Source organism: Bombus bifarius, unplaced genomic scaffold, assembly GCF_011952205.1.
Source record: "Bombus bifarius isolate JDL3187 unplaced genomic scaffold, Bbif_JDL3187 scf7180000009145, whole genome shotgun sequence".
In the NCBI taxonomy this organism is placed as follows: Eukaryota; Metazoa; Arthropoda; class Insecta; order Hymenoptera; family Apidae; genus Bombus; species Bombus bifarius.
Window position 1 is genome coordinate 94,967 of NW_022884930.1, and position 23,132 is coordinate 118,098.

Consider the following 23,132-nt stretch of genomic DNA (forward strand, 5'->3'; position numbering starts at 1 on the left):
GAGTTAATAAAAACGATAAAAACATCTCGAAATAGTACGTTGAACATTCAATGGGAAAAAGAAAAGAGAAGAAAACGGGGACGAACGGTACGATGGAAAGTAAAACTGACCGAAATGAAACAAACTGGAATATTAAAAAATTTGTCGAACAAAAGTGGGATACGCGATCATCGAACGAGACGAGATCGATGCGAATTTTCCGTCTGAAGAGAACTCATAGTTAATTGAACGATGAAATCCGGCTAAATAATTAGCGGTTCACGCACGTGTATAGAAGTTAAACGATGTTAAAGCGGACAAATTGGATCGGACATTAGCGATCGAAACGCGAAAACGATGAACGTGGAAATCGTGCTTTCGAAAATGAAACGCCAGCCAGGGAGGAAATGGAAGGCAAGGAAATCGAACAAAGTTGATTTCGAAGTCCGTGTCGAAACGAAATTTACAATATCGATACGGTTCTCGTTAACTGGCCGTCGTTCAAGTAATTTTGATTTCTCGCAACGATTCTAGCTGGCCCTTTTGCCGCTGTTCCATCGCTAAACGAGACTTTAATAAAGGCAGACTTTTGCTCGTGTGCGGTGAATATTCTCGTTTCGCGCGCGATCCCTATTAGTTTCGATCGAAGATTCGACAGGTTATAACGTTCCTGAAAGGTGAATATGGCGGGCTGATTTTTAGATAGTTGAAAACCAATGGAAATTTGAAAAGCCAACTGGTTGCGGTGGAAAAGTTCGTAAGGAGAATGGGAAAAAAGGAAAGTTACGAAGAAGGGTAGAAGATCTGATCTAGGTAATAAATTCTAGAGATAACCAAATAAAACATTTATCGATACAATTCAAATTCACCTTCGAATTGCGATGAATCGAACTTGAGAAAGTAAATCGTTCGTCCCTCGACGACCGGATATCGATCGTAAATTGAAATTAAAAGATCGATAAAAATTGCAATTGATCAGTTTGATTTCTGAGTTTACGTCTGAAATCTCGAATTTAATTACTACGTTCGCGCTATTCTATCGTATTAATTCTCAGCCTGAAACGCACGAGGAGAAACACCTGCGAGGCTGTTGATCCGTTTTGTCAGCGAAACGCGGAGAATTTGTTTCCCTTATAGCCGCGTATAGTCGACGATTGCAGCGTCTTAAACGAGAACTCGTGTACCTTTATCCCCGTGATATCAGCGATTCATGCTTATGGCAACGCATCGCTTATGTCGTTATCCAGCCCTCGCGTTTAAACGGCAACGTTCCCCCGACTTTCACAGACCTTCGAGGTTAATTTATCAAAGAGTCGATACACGGTTCCTGTTCATCTTCCAACCGATTTCAAGATGGTTTGCAGCCTGTGTTATTAGAAACGTCGAATTAGAATTCCGAACGCGCGCTTCTCCCTCGAGGAAAGTCCTACAAAACCATGAAAAACTGCCGAACTTGATAGGACGGAAGTAGCTGCTGGAAAGAGGACAAAATTAACGATATAGGTGGCTAGATAAGCACGCGCGTGTGTGTAGAATAATATACGAAGCATGGTTGGAGTGTGTGTGAGCGTTGTTGGCAGGGATCGGGGGCTAGAATTCGTCGAGTAGTAGGGAGAGTAGTGAGAAAGAAAGACGGATTAATTCTACGGACAAATAAATTTCGACGGTACGTTGGTTTCGGACCTCGCATCGTCTCCACGCGAAACGAAAATATCTTCCCCGGGAATTAATGGAGCCTCGCGGTAATATGTTGTCACGAGAACGTTTTCAATCGAACGCATCTCCGACCAAGAGTCGAACCTTTCAATCTATGAAATATTCGAAATAACGGTCGATAATAGAACAGTTTCGCGCTTGTTGAAGTGATTACCACTTCTAAGAAAACTCTACATCTGGCCTTTTTAGTTTTCTCAAGCACTGAAGCCATCGACAGCGCGTAGACAAAAGACTGCGACGAAGTCAGGCCATAAACAGTAGACAGGCGACGTTGGCTTCGGGGTTTTTCAGTTATTAGGTAACACAGCTAGCGTGCGGATCTGGACCAGCTCAAATTGTATTTTTACTTATTACACTTCTATTTAAATATATTTTCTACCTTACAATTTATCCACGTGTTTTCTCTGTTTACACACCGAATAACCTCAACAGCGCTTATGGTTAGTCCGAACTCTAAATTGTCATTAACGTCGAAAAAGACATTTCGATACAATTATGTTGATTCATCGTTCGTACAAGGTATAAAATTATGTAAATTTCTAACGAAATTTTAGCTCCCACGCGATTAAAGGAAAATTCCCACAATCGTATAAGTAAGCAGCAAACGCTTAAATTACTTAATCATCGTATTACGTAGAAATCGTAGGATCGTAGAAATTTGGAAACGCGACGCGATCAAACGTTTGAACAAACAACTATGCTTTGTAAATATTAACCTAAGTAAATATTAACTAAAGGATTAGAGGATATATTTATATGTTTACGTACTTTTATTACTGCTCCACGTCCAAACCTGCGGAAAGAATTTTCTTCTATGTATCTACTTGGCGCTACAACATTGTATAGCATACATTTTCAAATTCCGAGTTAGGCTAAAACTTTAGCTTATATATTTTATATTGCATATAAAAAATGTAACGCTGTATTAAATGTTAGATATCGCGGGAGCTCGACCGAATTTTCATCCGACTTTTTCCGACTAAGCCTGGAAATATGGAGCAATAGCGGGTAATAACCCGACTACTTGGGGCGGCCCGAAAGCTTCGGACTACCGGCTCTGTAGGGTGAGGTAGCACAGCTGAAATTTATCTAGCTTCGCTAACACGTTGATACATATTATTCATCTGTTCGTAAGTATTAGGACACTTGCTGATTCTATATAAAGCGTGACAATCGATTTTCTATTCGTGCAAGACAACGGTTACAAGAGAAAGAAACTGTATTTCGATGACAAATAGGAATCACAAGCATTGGTTCTCGCAATTTTCAAACCTGAATTTCAGAATTCGCAAGGTTTCGTAACGACTTCCAGTATTCGTTAAAGTAATGGTCGAAGAACGCAAAAGAGAAGAAATTGTATTGTATAATGCTTTTTTTTTACAAAGTATATGTAATGCCTACGAACGCGAGTGAATACATGTGGATGAATCTCACACTGGCACATTAAAGGACAATATAGTTACTTTGACACAATTTCCCGTTGCCAAATAAAATCTAACAAACTCTGGTTGATTGCGTTCGATTTTCGACGATATCTTCTTCACGACGTCGTACGAGCGAAGTCTGGCTGAAAACTCGGCTGAAAATTCGATTAGGATATCCGAATCGAACGTCAAAGTTAAATGTCTCCATGCTCGCAGGTAGAAAGCGTGTCTATCGCGTGGCCGATAAAAGAAATCCGTGTTCGGTAGGTGACGTAAAAGGAACAACGCTGAAAGCCTAGGTTCCCAGCGACGGCGTGCAAATAAAATCGCACGCGAGCCTTCCGAGTCAACGCTGTAAATACGTGTTAACTGAACCGCAACTTTTATTCAAATATCGTAGTACATAGCCATAGTCAGGCAAGAAGCTCGTTCGTGACTAGAATCTTTCGTTTCGAACCGATGCCGTGCCGATCACACCGACGGAACCTTGGCAAACCTTGTCGCGAAGAATCGAAGGCCCGGCAGATGAGAGAAACGACGCGAAAAACAAAAGTACACGTACAGTTGCTCGCAGCCGAAGGCTACGTAGCACCACGTTCACCATTTAGGATTGATTTCGCTAGCAGTGGTTGTGCGGTCTGTGGACTTTTTGTTTCATCCTCGTGAACATTGGCCACTCGGCGGTTGCCGATCGCGAGAAGAGATATTTTTTACATTTTCTCCAAATTTTTTCTAGAACCACGAATGGAAACGTAATTCGAGGAATCGCTGTCGTACGTTAAGCGTAATGTCGGTTGAACAACGACAAAACGAATTTCCACCGGTGTAGCGATAGAAAAAAACGTTTCTTTGGAGGATAGAAGGATATGTGCTTAAAATTAAAATCGTAGGAAGGATAAATTCAAGATGATTCTTATTTATACACGTGGATCACGTTTATACGTAACGGGTAAATTAATTTAGGCGAACTCTGAGTAAATTTGATCAGGAACATCGACTGTACATATGTACCGTTGTTTGAATAGATCAAAGGTAACTACGCGTTAAACGCGTTAAAGTTCTTAAAACAACTGATCACCGGGTATCCGGAAAGTTCGTCGTGTTCTCTTTGGTTTACGAGATTACGATGGAAAACGACGAACTAGAACAGAGGGCGCCACGTCGATTCTTTGTTTCTTTCAACGAATTCCCCGTCCAACGGTGCTTAATTATACTTTAATTAAAATCCGCGCACGCTGCCCGTGGGAAAGTTTCAGAAGTTAATCCCCGCAGAGTCCGCGATACTTTCATATTAGCGGACCAACCGGCCGTTCCGCACGCGCTAAAATAAAACCAGTTAATTACGTTATGGCCATGGCATCGAAACTCTTCTCTCCTATACTCTTCTCTCTCGTTTCGACCATTCGAACGTCGTCTGCTCGCCATTTCGTTTTGGAAAACCCTGAAATATTATCGATCCGATGAAAAACTACATCCGCCAAAATGAAACGCAGCAAAGCGATCTTCTTCGAACATCGCACAACTCGTGCAACGATCGTACATACGTATAGTGGTTAATGCGAGGAAGAGATATCTTAGACATGATTTTTGCTGCGAAACATTTGCGAAAGTTATTAACGTATTTTTCTATTATCGCGTTAGAAATACTTCTTCTAGTAACGATACGAAAAGTAACCGAGTATCTCTCGAGTTTCCATGGAACTTGATTTTAACGGACAGGATGATCGAACTACGCGACCTATTATACGTTTCAGCGAATCTGCTCGCAAAGTTAATCGATCTGTGCGAACAGAAAGGCTTCGAACGCGGCTTGGAGATAAGTCGAAGCCCCGTTGGTGCATGGATGCAGTTGAAACTATCGTGATATCCGGTCGTGTGTTTCAGATGACAGGAATGTCGAGGCAGCGGTACGCGAACCGCAGCAGCGGGAACAGATAAGGAAGGGAGGAGCCACGCATCGGGCAATCATGTGTAGTGTCATGTGGCTCCTTCGGCTCCTAACGACTTGCTGCCTCGTTTACCTATCGGCGTCCGACTCTCATACAGGTACGTGGCTACGAATTTTTCATCGCGACATCGTTTTTCCAAATATCCCATCGGTCGAATTATAAAACTAAAAAATCAAGGACCAACCTTTATTCAGGCGAACCAGCCATCTTTCGTTAATTTCGGTAATTGGCCTTGCGTTTATCGTTAGTGTCTGTCGTTCAACGATCAAGAGCCGTACAACGATATTAAACATTCATCCGACGATATGAGAATCGAAATATATCTTGTCTATTATATTTCCTAATATTAATCGTGTATATACAAGTTCTTAAATTTCACGAAAATTTATTATCGTATTTTGTTATTACCGTAACAAACTTCGTTAAAGACAGCCCGGTAACGAGTTGATATTAATATACGCTTTATGATCGTTATTTATGTTCGTGCATATTACGTTCATTGGACATTGTGTGCGTACGTTTGAAACGTGACGAGCTAGTTAATCAATCGGAAACCTATATCGGCTGATAATAATCTGCGAGGATCAAGGCGAGTAAACGAAACAAATACGTACACGAATTAAAAATCAATTGCTCTTTCAAAGTTGACTGCCGGCCGAATTAAGAATAATGGAAATTAATAAATTAATAAAAGTCTAATTTCGAGCCTAATAAAATAATTTGTCGTTGAATAAAGAACATTTATTTACACACAAGGAGGAACGAGATAAAAATTCAGTTGGCTGACTAAATATTACAATCGGCACTGTGCTTCGAATATTTCATATTCTTATATTTATTTTTCCCCTTTAAATTTTCAATAAATGGCATGAACAGCCGCGGTCTGCTTATCATCTGTCGTCGACAATCTCTTCATCGCGCGTTATTCCCATAATTTTTAATATATTTGTTTGACGCGTGACACCATTATACATTACATAAAATGATCGAAATAGATGACAGAGGGTTTCTATAGAAGTGTAATCATTGGACAATCGAAGAGATCAAACATCCTCCGCATCGGGTTCGCGTTCCCTTTGACATTCAACCGAAGCGCGAACACACTCGCGTCCTCTCATTAATCAGAACCGTACGACACGAACGATCCATAGAGCATCGTATCGAGAATATCGAGTCGGTCGAACAATCGCGACAGGGGCTGTTCAAGAGCGCAGAACTTGCGATACGCTAGAATCACCTATAATCGCGTCATCCGTGCGCTGGATTTCGACGAGCCACGTCGATCTATCACCGGATTTATTAATTTTCCATCTATCACACTCCTATGATTATGACATATTCTTGACATAAAACAGATATGGTAAGATCAAGATAATAAGATACACCGTTGTGGAGAACAACCTGTACAAGCCAAGAACCTGCTAGGAATTTAATTTTGTGGAAACTTGATGCTTCAGTAAATAGTCGAACATTTTTATTTCATCGTAGCATATGCAAAATGATATATAAAAGAGCCAAATTATTGACAGAAGTACGGAGCTCTACCTAGAGGCTGGAGCTATAATAGTTCAACCATCGTTCGATCTCGCGTTACTTGTCGCTATAAATTCAAGCAGTTGTCCACGCTCGGGAAACAAAGAACTAAAAAGAAAAAAAAAAACGGCATTTTCACGCCCTGATTTCCACTTTAACTAGACGTCGAGTCGCTGTCCACCTTGTCACGCAGAAAACGAGCGCGTTTACAAGAATAGTACGCGAACTAAATCGACGGTGGCCAACTGGTTGCGTCGCGTTGAGTCACGCTTTTGATTAACTAATGAATTGCGTGAGAAAGACACAGGACAGTGGCGCGTGCGTAAAACGAACGAGATCGAGGCGGATAGAATCAACGCGGCGGTCTATGCCACGCGAGGGAAGACTCCATTAAACGAGCCGCGGAATTAGTTTCCATGAAATTCAGATTGCGCACGGTTATAAATCCTAAACGTCGCGACTATGTAAATTCATCGTCGTCTTCGTCTTCGTCTTCGTCTTCGTCTTCGACAGAGTAAATGCGACCGTTTTCCTTCTTATTACCAGCGTAATTACGATGCGAGCAGCCGTGACGTCCTTCCGCGCCACAAATTGATTTGCACTCGGTAATCTAAAATTTAACATACCTACCTTCCGGCGCAACGCGGCGTACCGTACGATCCAACCACCACAGAGACAGAGGTAGTTTTAATGTTTGATCGGGAAACCGTTCTTCACTCGTTTCGCAAATACGCCAGGGTTCGTCTAACACGACTCGAATTACCTTTAATTGCTTTCGAATTTATCTTCTCTTTGATTAGATGTCGCGTACAGGAATGTTTACACGAGAGCTACGGGCTATGTAAGTCGAAGAAACTCCTTTTTGCTCGTTTTTTGGCCAGGTAGAATATTTGAGATCAAATACCGAGTAGCGTACATTACGCGCTGTTGAATAACGAAAACAGAGCAAATTACGGTGGACGTAAGACACGCGCAAACTTTTCTTATCAGCTACGTTAATTCGAAATTTGTGTTTCGAATGAAACTAGTTAGAAAACTTGCGCGAATAGCATATCAAATTACACATTTTGCTCGGAAATACTGGCAAATAGCTTGTTGTATTTTGGTAAAGCAAACTATGAAACCAACCACCGGTTTATCTCCGCATTAAGTTTAGTCGGATTTTTCGCAGAACGAAACTTATTGGAAATATTTATTACGTAAAATCGAGTCAGAGTACGTTCTTCCATACGTTTAAAACAGATTTCAAGCACGCGATAGACGGCAAGTCAAGGCTACGTCTTATAAGTCTGAAAGATATTGAATTTCCTGACTTGCCCCAGTCGAATTTATGTTTCTCAGGTTAATCGAACCGAACTGTGTTTGTAATTCATCCCGTTGAGGATAGGCTCCAAAAATGATCGAATAACTTCATTAATAATTCTAGATAACTAGTAATAACTAGTGATTTGGAAACATAAGTTTAACGATCTTCTACGTATATTTGGAAATATATCGATAAACCTTTTCCGTGATGATATTCATAATGTACAGTAAAATTCTAAACTTTCCATAATTAAATCTGAAAATTGTTTGCAATTGAACCTCATAACGTGAAGGACTGGTAGATACGGCTACCTATCTACGGCCTACGTACCCGCGCAATAATATTCGCAACTAAAGTGCCTGCGTGATGCGGTTTATTCGAGTAATTAATTTCAATCACCTAACAATGTGTTACCGCTAAGCAACTAGAGAATTTCCACTTGTAAATTAGGTGGCCACCGTAAATCATCTCGCTGGATCCATCCATCACCGGCCGCGTCTTCTTCGTACACGTGTCTATCTATCCTATTTCTCGCTTTTTTCATTTTTCATTTCGATAATAAGAAATTTTTCATTTTATGCATGTACCACACGTTCGTATTACCTTGAAATTTGCATTTAATTGGAACGACACATGCGTTTTCGTAAACTTTCTCTCGTCGAACCTCGTGTCTCGAAGAAAACAACGATAAAAAAGATTGACGGAAAGAAGACAAAGTCCCGTGAATTCTCTAATTCCAAAGAAGACACGCAGCTATTTCACGAACAATGAAAACTTACGTGGATCGTTGTATCGCGCCGTATAACCAGAAAGCGTCAAATCGCGTCAGCTGTCCGTCGGCATGCAGCGTCGCGAATTTCTGCTTGTAAAATTCTTTTTCTGTCCACTTTTTTCGTTTTTTCTCCTTTTCGTTCGCTCCATCGTTTCCGTACACCGAAACCAACTAAATTTAAATTGCGTTATAATATAACTATAACGCGTTATCGTACCATCAGCTTGCAATTTTGTCTAACGATCGTCGTACGTTACGAACTGCGAATTCTCCTTTTTAATTACAAACACCGTTTTTATTTCAGATACGGAAAGATTAAACGATTTTCACATAATTTGGCAGACGAGTGGCAGTGGTCATCGAGTTATCTGTGTGGTTATAGTTTACGGTCTATGGATTATCGTCGCTCGTAATACGAAAGTACGTTAACTGGCTCTCGTTTCTGCTTTCACGTACCCGGATACGATACCGCTGGTATTCGCCGACAGACATTAAAGGATTTCACGATAATCTTCCCTGATGTGGGTCTTTAAAACGTCATCGAGCCGTGTCATTATTACCGGCGACGTAATTGCTTTTGCAACGTAATAACGTGCACGTATCTTTGAAGGATCGTTTCAACGAATCGACAGCAAACGAGCTTGCACGATGTTCTGCTGGAAACTTGTTTGTTCGTTACATCGAATCATCGCATTCTTTTTCCCCGATCTTCGATAGCAACTTTGATAGTTTGTTAAGGCTGTATCGATGATTCGTCGATCTTTCTACAAACCTACGTGTTTCCATTTCGATTCGTTTTTCGAATCTACGCAACATGAAAAATTAAACAGGTAAAACGAATCTCCATCCGATCTCACTGCGACCCGTGAAATTTTAGCTTTTAACGTTTCAATCGTTTTAGTAAAATTGAAATTAAAATTCATAAATTCCAATAGCAATTTTTTCATATTAATTTTTCATAATTTAAGGTTATGCGTTCCGTTTCTTTAATCGCGTTCGTCGAAATATAAACTTGCTGGAAAAGTTTGTCCGTCGCAGGAAAAAAAATATAGAAACGTGGTGTAGGAAAGCCAAGGCAGGCGAAACCACGTCCGTGAAGAAAGCACGTGGGTCCCGACGTGGCGAGAAGGTCACGTTTCTTTCTCCAAAAGCTAAGCTTATTTCCTCCAGCCGATTTCACGTCGTCAAATCGGAAACGCAGTCGAATTCCGAATTCGCAGTCGAAAGTGGATGTTTCTCTCTCTCTCTCTCTCTCTCGCTCCTAACCCATTCTTCGAAAAAACGTTCACGAAGCGGACAAAAGAGAAGAGAGATTACACGTGTCTCCTTCCTGTCGTATTCGCGTTTCGCGGAAAAGATTCTAACGCGTTCTGACGGTCACGTTTCCAACTCTGTTAAGGCTGACAAGCATCTGCCCGTATACCTGACTTTCGTCCGAGACGGAAACGCGGTTTGAATTCGACGACTGCGGAAAACCTATCCGTTCCGTTTGCTGCAGCGCAGATGATTCGAGCTATGTATCGCGGCCCGTCTAGCTCTGCGACTTAGACCGCAAGGCATTGATGGCTACTGCGAATCTAAAAATGAATTTTGTTACTCGATCGTTTAATCGTCCTAAGAATGCAACTCTATCTTTCTACATATACGAAAGAGACAAAGAGGAGGGATAAAAAGACAGCTTATGGAGCTAAAACTGGAACGATGAGTGCGGTATGTTACGCGTGCTAGTACTGTTTCGACGATATCACTACAAAATTACTCGGACACGTGCGTGCAAGCGAGACTCGAACGATTAACAAATAGACTGTTATACCGAATCGCAGTCGAAAGTTTTCATCGATAGTTACATAGATAGATACAAATCGCAAAAAAATTTTCTCAAATTTCGTATATATTCAAAATGTGAGAAAATTACGCGAAACCTGAAAAATCCAAGTGACGTAATTTGAAAAATTAGGGTACCATTCCAAGGTTGATTAAAGGAATCACTCGTGGGAAAATCTGTACGCCATTTTGTTTCGTGAACGCGCGTTTATTCGTAGCGATTCAAATTTATTTAGGGGTGAAACGGTGATCAAGGGCGGTTGCCTCGAATCTCGTCGATCCTCGTAACGTTCACCGCGCAAATCTTTGTTTCTGCGGTAAAAGAACGACAACGTGAGATTACAGGTGAAAGGATGATGGGAGCCGCGTCGATAAGTCCTGATCAAAGCTAAGCCGCATTAAATTACAACGTTAATGTTAACGAATGTCCACGACAATCGAACGTAAAGACGTCGATAAAAGTATTGTTATCGATATTTTGTAAGCCCGCTATAAAAGAGGGAGATAATAGCCAAACGAATTTAGCCCAAATATTACGTAATTAAAAGTTCGATTTGATCTTTGTTCGTTTCGTTGATTTGATAAATTATGGCGAACAAATATTTCAAAAATTTAATTGGAAAATGTACATTTTCGATATCTCGTAGTCGCTGGCACTTTATTCCTTTGACGCGATTCAAGAAGAAATCTAACGATAAATATTTCACGTGCTTAAAACGAGGACTTTCAGCCAGCATCCGCAATGCGGTCGTACAAGCGGCATCGAGGAGCCGCGTGTTTTAACTTGCACGCTGCGACGAAATAAAATTTCAAAAATTCGAAGCTTTTTACTGAGCGAACGGTGAATAACTTGGAACTCGGTGAATCTTCGTAAATTTGGAGAATGTCGAATTTCGTGGCGCACAGACTACACGACTCTATTCGAAGCATTTGAAGTGTCATTAAAGAGAAAATTTCCTTCGAAAGAGCCGATTTTCACACTTCCCTGCGCGACAATATCGAATCCCTTTAAAGCGTTTAAATGGAAATAAAGTGGCTGTTTTTTCCTCTAATGTCTATCAAGCGACGCCACTTTCAAATATACGATAACCGGGAAATATTCTGTTATTTCCTAAAAATTCTTCATGATAATACGAACAGTTATTTCACGTTCTTCTTGTCTCTTTAATTTTAAATTAATTATCGAAAAATTCGTTTCATAAGCGTGAAAAGAAGTGCTCGTACTCATAGTTCATTTAATCTGAAATTTCAGTTCTTTTCTTTACTCTTTCTTCTCGTTACTCGCATATATATCTGAACTCGCGGAGGAAAAAATGTAATGCCCGAGGAAATTCGCAAATGAAAAATTATTACCTGCGAGCTACAAGTTAGCGACAAGCTACGAGTTGGCGAAAGAACGCGTAAAGTTTAATATATATGAACCGGAAAAATGACTACGTGAAAGTCGTTTCGCGTTTCGACGAGAGTACGTGATTTTTTATTCACGCGCAAATTCGAATTTTTTGAAAGGTAGAGTCTGCAGGAATCGAGTTGATCGGCGTTTTAGAGGAAACAAACGCGTGTTTTCAAGTTATACGACCGATTTCCAGAGATTCGGTTCGTTCTAACGTGGGTGGTAATATCGTACGAGACCTTTGGATACGAGACTAGCCAACTTGAATTTCTGAAACTAAATATATACACAGCATCGAACGAGTAATCTCAAATACAGACGACGAGTTGGACAGGAGAAGTGGTGGCGAATTTGAACTCTCGTAAGACTAGACGCAGGTGACACTGAACCTGTGTGAGACTCGATTCGGCAAGAGAATCGTGAATTCTTGGCATGGAATGGCGTACGAATAGCTTCAGACTCGTACAACATAATACAAACACTTCCAAGTCCATAGAACCGAATACAAGACATTTTAGATCGCACGAAGTTAAACAGAAGCAACTTTGCGTTCCTACTATGAAATAAGATTATCTGCAGACACGTGGCATTTGCTATCGAAAACACCGAATTTGCGGCAGTTGCGATTATGGATTTCGATGCAATTATCATAAACTTGCTGCAACTCGATAACTACGCTGGATATATCGAAATAGATACGAATCCTTCGATAAGGAAATGCACGTATGAAATTCGCGAGTTTGTGGGAGAAAGTGTAAGCATGTCCCAATTCGTGGAACAACATGTATATGTAAAAGATGAATCGTAAATACATGTTCGTTCATCGGATCGCTCTACGATGAAAAACGCTAAAATACGTGAACAAAAAATCGGACAAATACGGGTTCTACGTACCTTAGTTTTCGAGTTACAGATGATCGAGCGAATCTTGCAAGCGATCATCTTCGTGCCTACCGCACGCTTTAACACCGAGTTCCGTACTCGCTCGAAAATACCAGGTGTTCTTCCAACGATCTCACATTTTCTATCTTCTCTCACAGGTCGTACATTCTTCTCGTACATTCTCCGGTCGAATACACGATAGATCTTCTTTGTTCCAAAGACGAAAATCTAATGGATTTTAGGAAAGTGCCGTCAAGGAGGAACGTTCTTAATGTAAAAAGAAAACGAAACGAAAACTTTGAACATTTTCTTCGATCGCCTATAATTCGGAGACCAACGTACGTAACGTAACGGACAAGAGATACATGTAAGACGACTCGCGCAGATTTCGAGCACTCTAGAGACTACGAAGACCGCGGAAGCTTCGGAAACCCTTTTGACTCTGGAGACCTTGGAAACCCCTAACACCTTGCAGATCCTACGATTCTCCAAGACCGCCAAGAACTTAGAGACCCTCCGGGAACTCTAGGGACTCTAGAGACTCCGAAGACCTCGCGGATCTTGAAACCAGCGATACACCTATAAGCTCTCCGGAGAGTTCAGGATCCGTTCCTGCGTGTCCCTGCATCGTTCCAGGTGTCGAACCATCGAAGGTTCGAATCATCGAAATCCCTCGACGCACGGAACCCTGCTGCTTTCACATTTCCATAAACATAAAAAAGTCTGGCAAGTATCGATATCCTTGGAATCTTCGGAAAAATATGAAACGACTTCCGAAAGTTTTAAAGGCACTTATATTCGCCTGTTGACTCATCCATATCCCTAGAACTCTTTAAAAACCCTGGTATCCGCGGGATCGATCTCTATAACGTTTTAGTATCCCCGTGTCTTTAGCAACTCGCGATCCCACGGTACCTTGCGGAAATCCTACGCTCATTATAATTTCAAGAAGCTTCGAAGTCGCGAAATTTAGAAATAAAACGAATATAGTAAATCCTCGCTCTCGCACACTTGGGCCGATATCATTAGCGAAGTTTTACCCGTCACGTGTTTCAAGCTAGCGGTGCTAATGAATTCTCTTGCGTAACACGAACGAGATAAGTAACGAAACGAGTCAAATTTTACGATTTTTTTATTCGACGTGGAATTATAAAATTGTAAAATGACGATACGGTAAACGAAGAAACGATGATAAACGAGACAGGCTCCCTTTCGTAAGTAGTAGGACACTTTTGGGAATTTAAGTAAACCTAGAAAATTATTATGACGTTATTTAAACGTTTAAGAATCATTATCTGACTTTGAAACGTTATCCTATAAAGAATCTATATTCAACAGGTGGATGTATCTGTGATAACAGAATCACACAGTTTTGGAATTGGGTTTGATCGGAGTAGTTTCGATGATTATCGATAGAAAATTATCGGGAAAAGTTGCTCGTTTACCGAACGAGACACGCACGACGGAAAATAGTAAAATTAACAGAAACGCGTTCCCCGTTTCCTGGAAGGTGCTGGAAATATTCGTTGCCGCTCGTATCGTTTACCATTCCGACTCTTCGGTTATGACAGACAGAATCGATACTCGCAGACTATAGGAGAATGGTTGTCGGATTTGAAGGGAGCTCGCGTGCAACAAACGTAGGCGTGAAATGCCTAATTCGAAACACGATGACTTGACAGATAATTCGACGATGGAATTACTTCAGCTTGCCGTGATTAGCGTTAACGATTGCCAAATGGATAAGGATAACTACGACGAGGCGTATTTCTGTCCGAGATTTAATACAGCGTGACGTTCGATTTGATCCGGTGTACTTAAAAACTAACGAACGGAATGTATTTCGAGCGGTAAAACCGTTCCAACCAAATATATCGTCTCGTATCCGATACGGAATTCTATTGCTAATACTTTTTCGATGGATAAACGACAAGTAGGAATAAGAAGCGTCGAAAGAAAAAGACAGTTTTATTGCTTACCGGCTGTAGCGTTTTTCATCTACGTACATACGTTCCTCGCTGTTATTTCACAGCCTGGCAGTACGAGTTGAGAAAGCAGAATAAACCTGACAAAGAAAGATCGCACATCCATTGTAAAAAAGCAGCTATTAGTTCGCAAGCTACTACCGTAGCGTATTATTTTCATCGTGAAGAATTTTAGGCACGGAGAGCGGAGTGGTTGAGAAAAAGAAGATAGACTGCGAATTTTTACGAATTTTTATATTTTTGCGAACATGACTAAAAATAAACATCTACTAAATATTGTACTAAATATTATACTAAATATTCCACTTTCGATATTTTATATTATATATTTTTGTATATTATATGCATTGTGCGCATTTCTGCAGTTCGAAGTTTCTCATAAATGCATAGAAATGCACAGTCTACTCATCATAGTTATCAAGAATATAACGTGACGATATGTTCGTTTGATAATTTTGATATCGAGCATGAAAGAAAGTAATAATATTTATTACTTTCAAAAATAATCTTTATCGAGCAAATGTTTTAGAACGATCCAAACATTCTCGTAAAGCGGACACGTGTATCCTACTGTAGAATACGTCGATAGAATACGTTGATAGAATACGTTGTCGTACGCGCGACGAAAAAACTCGCGTTGTATGCCGCGCGAAATGTCGTCGTGATGCCTACGCGATCGTTGTCGAACAACGTTCGACCCCGCTGAGCTTCTGACCGCGCGTATATCGGTAGAGAAGGCCCGTCGGGAAAGACCGACAACGGTCGATCATCGTCCGATAGCGGAGAACGCGCTGCCTCGTAATGATAAATCAGTCGCTCGATAACACGTCGCTGATAACGTGTACGCGTTTTATGCAGCGCAGCACGATCGATCGCTACGGTGCGTAATGGAACGCGCGCGCATTATCGTGCCGGACGCGCACCGCGCCGCTGTTACGCTGTTACACTGTTACGCTGTTACGCTGTTACGCTGTTATCTGTCGCGGCGCGTTGCTCCTTTTGTTGGCGCATCAGCCACACAATTTATGACACCCGGCTTTCCCTCTTTCTACATTCGTCTTGATGCCGATCGAATTACGCATTTGGCATTGATCGAGTTTCAACTTTGAGCAGCAACACGTTAATCTATACATTTAGATTCAAATTTCATTCGTACCGTTCTCTTTAGTTTCTTAAAACTTTCCGCAATAATCTTAGACTAACAAAAATCTATATGTTCGATGTTACGATAAACTTGTAACACACCTGTAATCAAATTAAATGTCTTGTTTATATAAATTTAGTTACATCAGACTAGACTTTGATAATCATTAGCAAATGAGATACAATCATCGCGTTCATATGTATCGATAATGTTTCAAACCGATTCAACCTTGTAAGATCCAACCTTGTAAAACAATGTAAAGTGACGCGAAATTCGCGACGTTTGCTAGATCGATCTCGGCGAATTCGTGCGTTCTATTTAAGTTTCACGGGTTCGTTGCACATCGTCGTTTACGGATTCGTTTCCGACGATTCTGATCGTCTCTTGAGCGCGTATCGTACCGTGAATATCATGGGATTCAAAGTTTCCGCGAGAAGAGGACTTTTGGCAGCTTTCCGCTGCGTTGCGCCGGTGTAAACTCTCTGGTTATCGTCGGGCAGATCGTCGGGAAAATCGTCGGGAAATCGTCGAAAGTTGAAAAATGGAGAATCGCTCGAGATACAGCTGATGACTTTAAAAGTGAGAATTGGCGTTTAGATTGGAAATCGTGGCAGCGATTTTGTTGCGGAACAGCGTTTAATGCTCCATATAGCCGATGAAAGCCGTCGTTGAAATCGTCTGGGAAAAAAAAAATTTCAAAGATGTGTTTCGATGATATAGAAAATAGGTAATTATAAATTTCTGCGGGAGCCAAGTATGTGCAATCGTATAAGAGATTCGCGCAATTATGTTTACATCGTATTTTATTATATTTTCCCAATAAGCAAAGTACGATGAATTCAGCGGAATTCGATGAAATTAAACATCATCGCGCTATGTTTGTACTACTGCATAGTCTCGGTTTAGGTATTCGATAGTTCTAGCTTTAAGTCGCACAACTGGAAGCAAGTACAACCGAAACTCGTGAAACTCTTCGACGTATTAGGGATTCAACGAGTCGCGACTAGTCGGGACAATTCGGTGAAACTAAGTCTGGTTTCGGGACGCGGTATCGCGGCTTGACATCCAATAACGCTCCAACAGCGGTTCGTAACAGGAGATTGTTCCATCCTGTATAGTATATACACCGATAGAGGCAGCGCGTGAACGCATATCGAAGGGAGAGAACAGCGTCGAATCAGTGGACAGAGCCGATACGCGTTTAAGTGGTGGCGCGATTCGTGATTCCAGCAGGAGCTACAACCACGTGTAACGCGTGGCGGACCGCGGGTCTGGTCTATGCATAAAACATGAGCGTGCCACTGGCCTGTGTCTCGAATCGGAATTATTTACCCTGGTTAGCCGGACTCGCTGGAATTACGGCGTAGTCGTGTTCCACCGTCGAATCGAGGAAACGTGCGCCCCCTATACGAAGACGAGCTCGCGTTCGCGTTTCTGTTTCCGCCACGCAAGTTTCTCGATTCGTCGAAATCTGGCCAAGTATTTATACGCGTCGAGTTTATCCAGTTAAGATGACCGTATAGATGACACGATCTTTGTGTTTTTTATGGCAACGCAAACGGCAGCGTTGGCTGTGAAATTTTCGATTTTGGGAAAAGGAAGAATTTTTCACCGGCGTGCAAAATTAAAGGAACGCTCGATTTTCGTCGGAAGGTTGCTGGTATTCGAAATGTTTTGCACTAAAGAGCGTTTGTACGTTTCTTTGTTCCGAAGTTATAACGGTTTAAGCGTTGACAATTTTTTCGGCGAAAGTTGAGCGGTCCTTTGCTCTTGTATGCTAGTTGTATTACGATAATAACGCGAAGTACCAGATAAATGTTCAAGTGTTTAAACAATCTTGCCTTTTTAGTAGAATTATGCATGTTGCAACGTATTCTAAGCAACGATAACTACGAAACATTAAAAACAGAGGTAGTAGGAAAGTTTAGGTTTCCGAGTGAAACGAGTCAGTGTTGGTCGGACAGCGCCTCACCGCTAAGTAATACAAGCGCATAACTTGCGAAACTGTCTGTTGTACTTGCATAAAACGCTCAAGTATTTTATTCAAATATATTCTAATTATTCTTAACCGCATCCGTGAACACGTAGAAGCTAAACACACTGTCTAAATCGAATACTTTCAACGTACCGTTAACAAACAGAAAACTCGTACGTCGAGCACAAGGGAATTCAATTTTCTCTCGAAATATCCTCGTTCGGAAATTTTAATCGATTTTTCAAATTCGAATCGCGCGTATCTACTCGCTAAATATCCGACGTAAGTTTCCAACAAAGCGATTCTCGAGGTCGTTTTACCTAAAAAAGGCGAATGTCTCGATCGGTCTTTAGACCCGCAATTGTTCATCTCGTATCGCGCCTCTCTTTCTCTGTCGCTTGCTTTTCTCAAACTTCGTTTTTCCGCGGCGATACGGAATAATGCACACGATGCAATGCCGAGGAAAAGCGCCAAGTCAGAATCGTCGAGTGTTTGCAAGTCTCGAAAAAATGGGTCGATTGATACTCGCGAGATCTCGCGCCCAACGAGGATATCCGCGTCGATTGTGCCTCCGCCCTCTGTCGAATCGAGAGGAGGAAGATATCCGCGAAATGTATCTCTGAGTGATTACTCGATAAATCCCAGTGATTCGATCGGAAAACCGCAGAGAGGAACCACTATCTTAATTAGTCCAAGCACAGTCGTCGATGAAATTGACGAGTTAATGCGTTCGTTTACCGCTTCGTTGCCTACCTTTTAAATAAATTTCATCTTTATAAATACGTTGCGATATTGTTTTCAGATCGATATCGATATCTATGCAGTGAGAACAATTTTGTATCTTCACGGTATAGAGATCGGTGTACGTAGAGTAATTTCAAGATTTCAAAATTCAGTAAGCAATTTCTCGTCCACCAAGTGACATCGAAATTATAAAATTGACGATAATGGACTTGCCTCGTTCTTCTCTTGGGCTCTTCGTATGTTGGAATTTAGATTTCGATCGTTTCAATTCCAAAGATTTTCAATTTTCAACCGCTTTCTGCTACAAGTACTGTTGAAATACAGATGTCTCGATGTCCATCGAAAATATTTAATGCAAACGTAGTTAAATGAAATTTGTAACTTAAACGAACGAGAGAAACATGAAAAAATGATTACATCGACGAGAAAGTATCTTCTATAAAATTCATTCCGAATTAAAAGAACGAAATCTTTATGCTCGTAAAACGCGCGTATATCGTTCTTCTCTTATTTTAAGGCAAAAAATATTAAAAAAGTTATTTTTGCACTCTCGCCATCGAAACCACCGAGGTAATTCTACTCGACCAAACAAACGGACAATCCTTGCGCACTAAACTTCTCCATATTCAGTGGTCTCTCTCCAACATCGATCTACCGGTTCGCATAACCCAACGAAAAATAGTCCTTACGCGAAGGAAAAACGTCCTGTCGAGCCATCATCCCGGAGGGGTAACAATCACACCGTGTTTGAACAAAGGATTTAAAGAAGAACTCTGGACGTGAACGCTCGACCAACTTTTTCGGAGATCGAAATCCGACCGGCCGTTTAAATATTCGCGTGGTTCGATCGCGTACACGGGGATCTTCCGTGAGTTAAAAAATGAGATCCCGTAGCTGGGTCCACGGTGGAGCGACAATGTCAATACGACGTATAACGATTTTCATATTCGCCGAGGCAAGAAGTCGCTGCTGATTCCTCGTCGGTATCCAGGACACGCTCTCCGCGGTTCCATCGGAATTCCCGATCAGTTTTCCTTCCCCCTGGACAGCGGCAAAATTTCCACCGCGGAAGCAAAGAGAAAAGATCGAACGAACAGATGAACGTTTCCAGAAGGGGTGAGACGAAGAGAAAAGCCGATGCGCGCTAGTCGATTCGATCGTTGCTGGGTTCTCCTATCGGCAGGCTTGTGGGAGCTGCTTGTGCAGCTATAACAAGGTAGATTCTGAGTGACATAATTAGGTGATTAATACTCGGCTAGAATCGTATGCGTTGCTTCGTTTCTGACAGATCTTAATGCATGTGGATGCTGCATTGTCCTTGCGTCAATGCAGCGATAACGTATTGAATTTATTTGGTAGAATAGGGTAGACTATATCGAAGACAGATGGAAGCTAAATTAAAGTAGCATTCGTAATTAAGGAATAAGGAAAAATAAGGATTATATCCGCGTTTAACGATTTTTCAGTATATAGTGAACTGGCTGAAAAGAAAGTTATACAAAGTTTAGAAATTCACGAAAGGATAACGAGCAAGATCGGAAGATACGTTGCTACTTGTAGAAAATCATGGTCGTGTCGGTGTCTCATATTTTTGGTGAACACTCGAAGGGTTAAACGATGATAAATAGAACTGCGGAAGTATAGAGTCACGAAAGAATGGCAAAACAAAAATGATCGGAAACAGGCAATGTACGTTTTGTACTAAAAGGAGAACGACGAATGTTGCGAAAGTCAAACTCGTGACGAAAGGAGTAGAGAAGGTAGGAGTATCGCGTTAAAAATTTTAGAAGCAAAGTCGGTTTACTTACGATAACAAAAGCAAGCAAGCTATGATTTTCATAGCTATCCGGTACGTATAAGTTTATATTTAAGTGACGCGAGTCCTTCCGTCGATACTAGACAAATATCTAAGCGTACTTATCGCACGCGATCGTTGGAAAAAAATACCTCGTCCTTTGTACGCTCTTACGTCAAACTGCTTACCTGTTTCGGGTTCTCCCGGTGGACACCGTTAAATTGGAAAACATACGGTGACAACCTCGTGAAACTGCTTCTACTCGGCTAATGCTAACGTATGGATTCGCCGTAAGGGTGCAGAAATTACGTATAAGGAATGAACGAGACCTAAAATGTGGATGGCGACAGCTCTAAATCGATAACCTTCGTTAATATTATATGGCGGAATCGAACGTTAGAAAATCGAACGATTGAAAAATTGAATTTACTGGCTTCAGAGAAGCAGCGACGCTTTTTCCTAACAATCGATATTGGAGAACTTGATGGAGGCGTGGCTTAGATCTCGGCCCTCCAGTAATAAGTAGCGAACTACCGAAAGTAAATCCTTCGATCTTTTCGTTCGTTTATTCGAATTAGCTGATTAATTTACATTCCAAATACTCGGTAGCGTTTAACAATATTAAGATCCTTTTTAATTGACAAAAATGTTCTTCCAGAGCTATCCTATTCGATAGTCTTTTTTTCTCGTTCGGAAGTTTCAACAGCTGTGGATATACTTACCGCATCGGAATCGCGAAGTAAACAGCGAAGATCGCTTTTTACAACTTTTTTATTCGAAACTATAGTGGAAATTTAAACCATATGTTTATACGTATATATATACATATATATATATATTCTGAAAATTTCAGCGAGATCGGTTAACGTCGCTGTGGTTAGAAACTGTTAAAAATGGCGAAAACCGCGGGTTTTCGCGATATTCGGCCCGATAATTGTAATAAAATAATCTACCTACATCTTTCGGTGTTCGTTTTACATCGATCGACTTCGTTGAAATTTCCAGTATGCTATAAATCTTTAAAACGTGTTGTTTAAATTTTCTATACAGATAGAAAGAGCGGAGGGTGATGATAAAGTTTAAAAAAACGACCTTTCCTTTTTTTCCTCGCGATTCCGATTAATTGCTATTTTTTCAAAAAATTTTTGCACGTCATCTAACAAACTAATTCCTCTAACTTCTCGAAAAAGCTGACGTCGTTTGGCCCAATTTCTAAAAAGCCATTTCATTTTAAAGAGCGTTCGAATATATATGTTATTTATAGTATTTTGTCTAGGACAGAAAAGTCCATTGCGTAAATTTCGATAACTGCTTAAACGATTATATGACTCTTATGACGTCGATCGATTTAAAGGAACTAGAACAAATTTAAAAACACTCGTTTTTCGCAACGTGTCCATTTAAACTTTGATGATCACATGGATGCCCGACCTACTCTCAGGAGCTTAATTTTCTGTCGCTAATTGGCCTATCGAAATTCTCGGTTTCCCAATACAAAATGTACAGTATAACCCAATATAGTACTCGATGTACAGTGGCTCGTGAAAGTATTTGAAAGCTTTTATGTCCATATTATATGTTTCGTATAAAGCGTTTTAAAACTTCATTAACGCTGCAACGGGACACGATCGTCGTGATTGTATCGGTGAAATTTGAAACCAACGTCGTATGTATACGGTGCTTCGTAAGCTGTTCGTTGCTTTTCCCTTCTTCAGCGTTGTTATTCTTTTAACCTCCTATTATATATATTACATGGATATATATATCAAAAATTTTGCAAAAATGTTTCTTCGAAATTTCAAGATCGTGCCTTGTCGTCGAAACTGCTTACAAGTATTTCGACTCTCTTAGCATCGAATATCGCTTACAAACACGAGAACTTGACTTCGTTACTCAAAATTCTTTTACCGCTTGAAGCATATCAGCGAGTAATTACTCTCGCGCAATATCGTGTGTACCTATTCATTCAACGGTTACAAACGCGAATAGACGGATGTTGCGAACGAACAGAAACGCCAATATGTACTGCCAGTTGTCAATTGTCTGTCCAATACTTGTAAACAACGGGAAACGCAGATCTCCAGAGACTGGGGGATATCGCGACAAGGTATCAGGTGTGCGCGATCAACGGTATAGATGTACGGATTAACGAATAGCGCAAAATTTTCGAATAAACAATATCGAAAAGTTAAACGTTTCGTATCGCGACGAAGCTTGTGTTTACGATTACGCGATTGTGTTTAGAATTAGCGATACAATTGTAATTAACCATGTGAAAAATCGTTGTCGATTCCAGATCTGCCGCTAATAACGGATTCGGTATCGACGAAATCGACGACGGCGGCAAAGCGATCGGTACCGACGGACGCGCCGATGTTGAACTACATTTTCGATGCGCACAGCACGCTAAACAAGCATCAACATCATCACGATCATCGGTGGGGTCCTCATTTCGAAGGGGAGAGCAAGAACATGACTGTGCAAGCTGGCGGAAGCGCCATCCTCGACTGCAGAATATCCTTGCTACAGGATAAAACCGTGAGTCTCCTCCTTCTTCGTCCGTATCGATATACGTACGTATATCGTCGCTATTCGTATAAGTAGCGGGACATTTAGAGAAAGTAAAGTCGTTAAATCGTGATCGATCGATCGTTTCCTTGGTAATCTAAACCGATTATCACGTTTTACATGAAACCAGAAGATTGCTATTT

The 23,132-nt window shown here is 41.0% G+C and overlaps 1 protein-coding gene across 6 annotated transcripts in view; it reads left to right on the top strand.

Annotated features, from left to right (window-relative positions):
- Window positions 1-23,132, top strand: part of LOC117213910 (protein sax-3-like) — a 125,067-nt gene that overhangs the window by 76,919 nt on the left and 25,016 nt on the right. For 5 of the 6 annotated variants that reach the window (XR_004488746.1, XM_033459605.1, XM_033459604.1 and 2 more), the window contains 2 exons: window positions 5,004-5,165; window positions 22,718-22,959. Coding sequence is in view for 5 of the 6 variants with exons in the window: in XM_033459605.1 (XP_033315496.1) it covers window positions 5,087-5,165; window positions 22,718-22,959 (321 nt within the window). In the remaining variant the exon portion in view is untranslated. The remainder of the gene's footprint in view (window positions 1-5,003; window positions 5,166-22,717; window positions 22,960-23,132) is intronic. The other variant, XM_033459608.1, reaches the window with a different exon arrangement.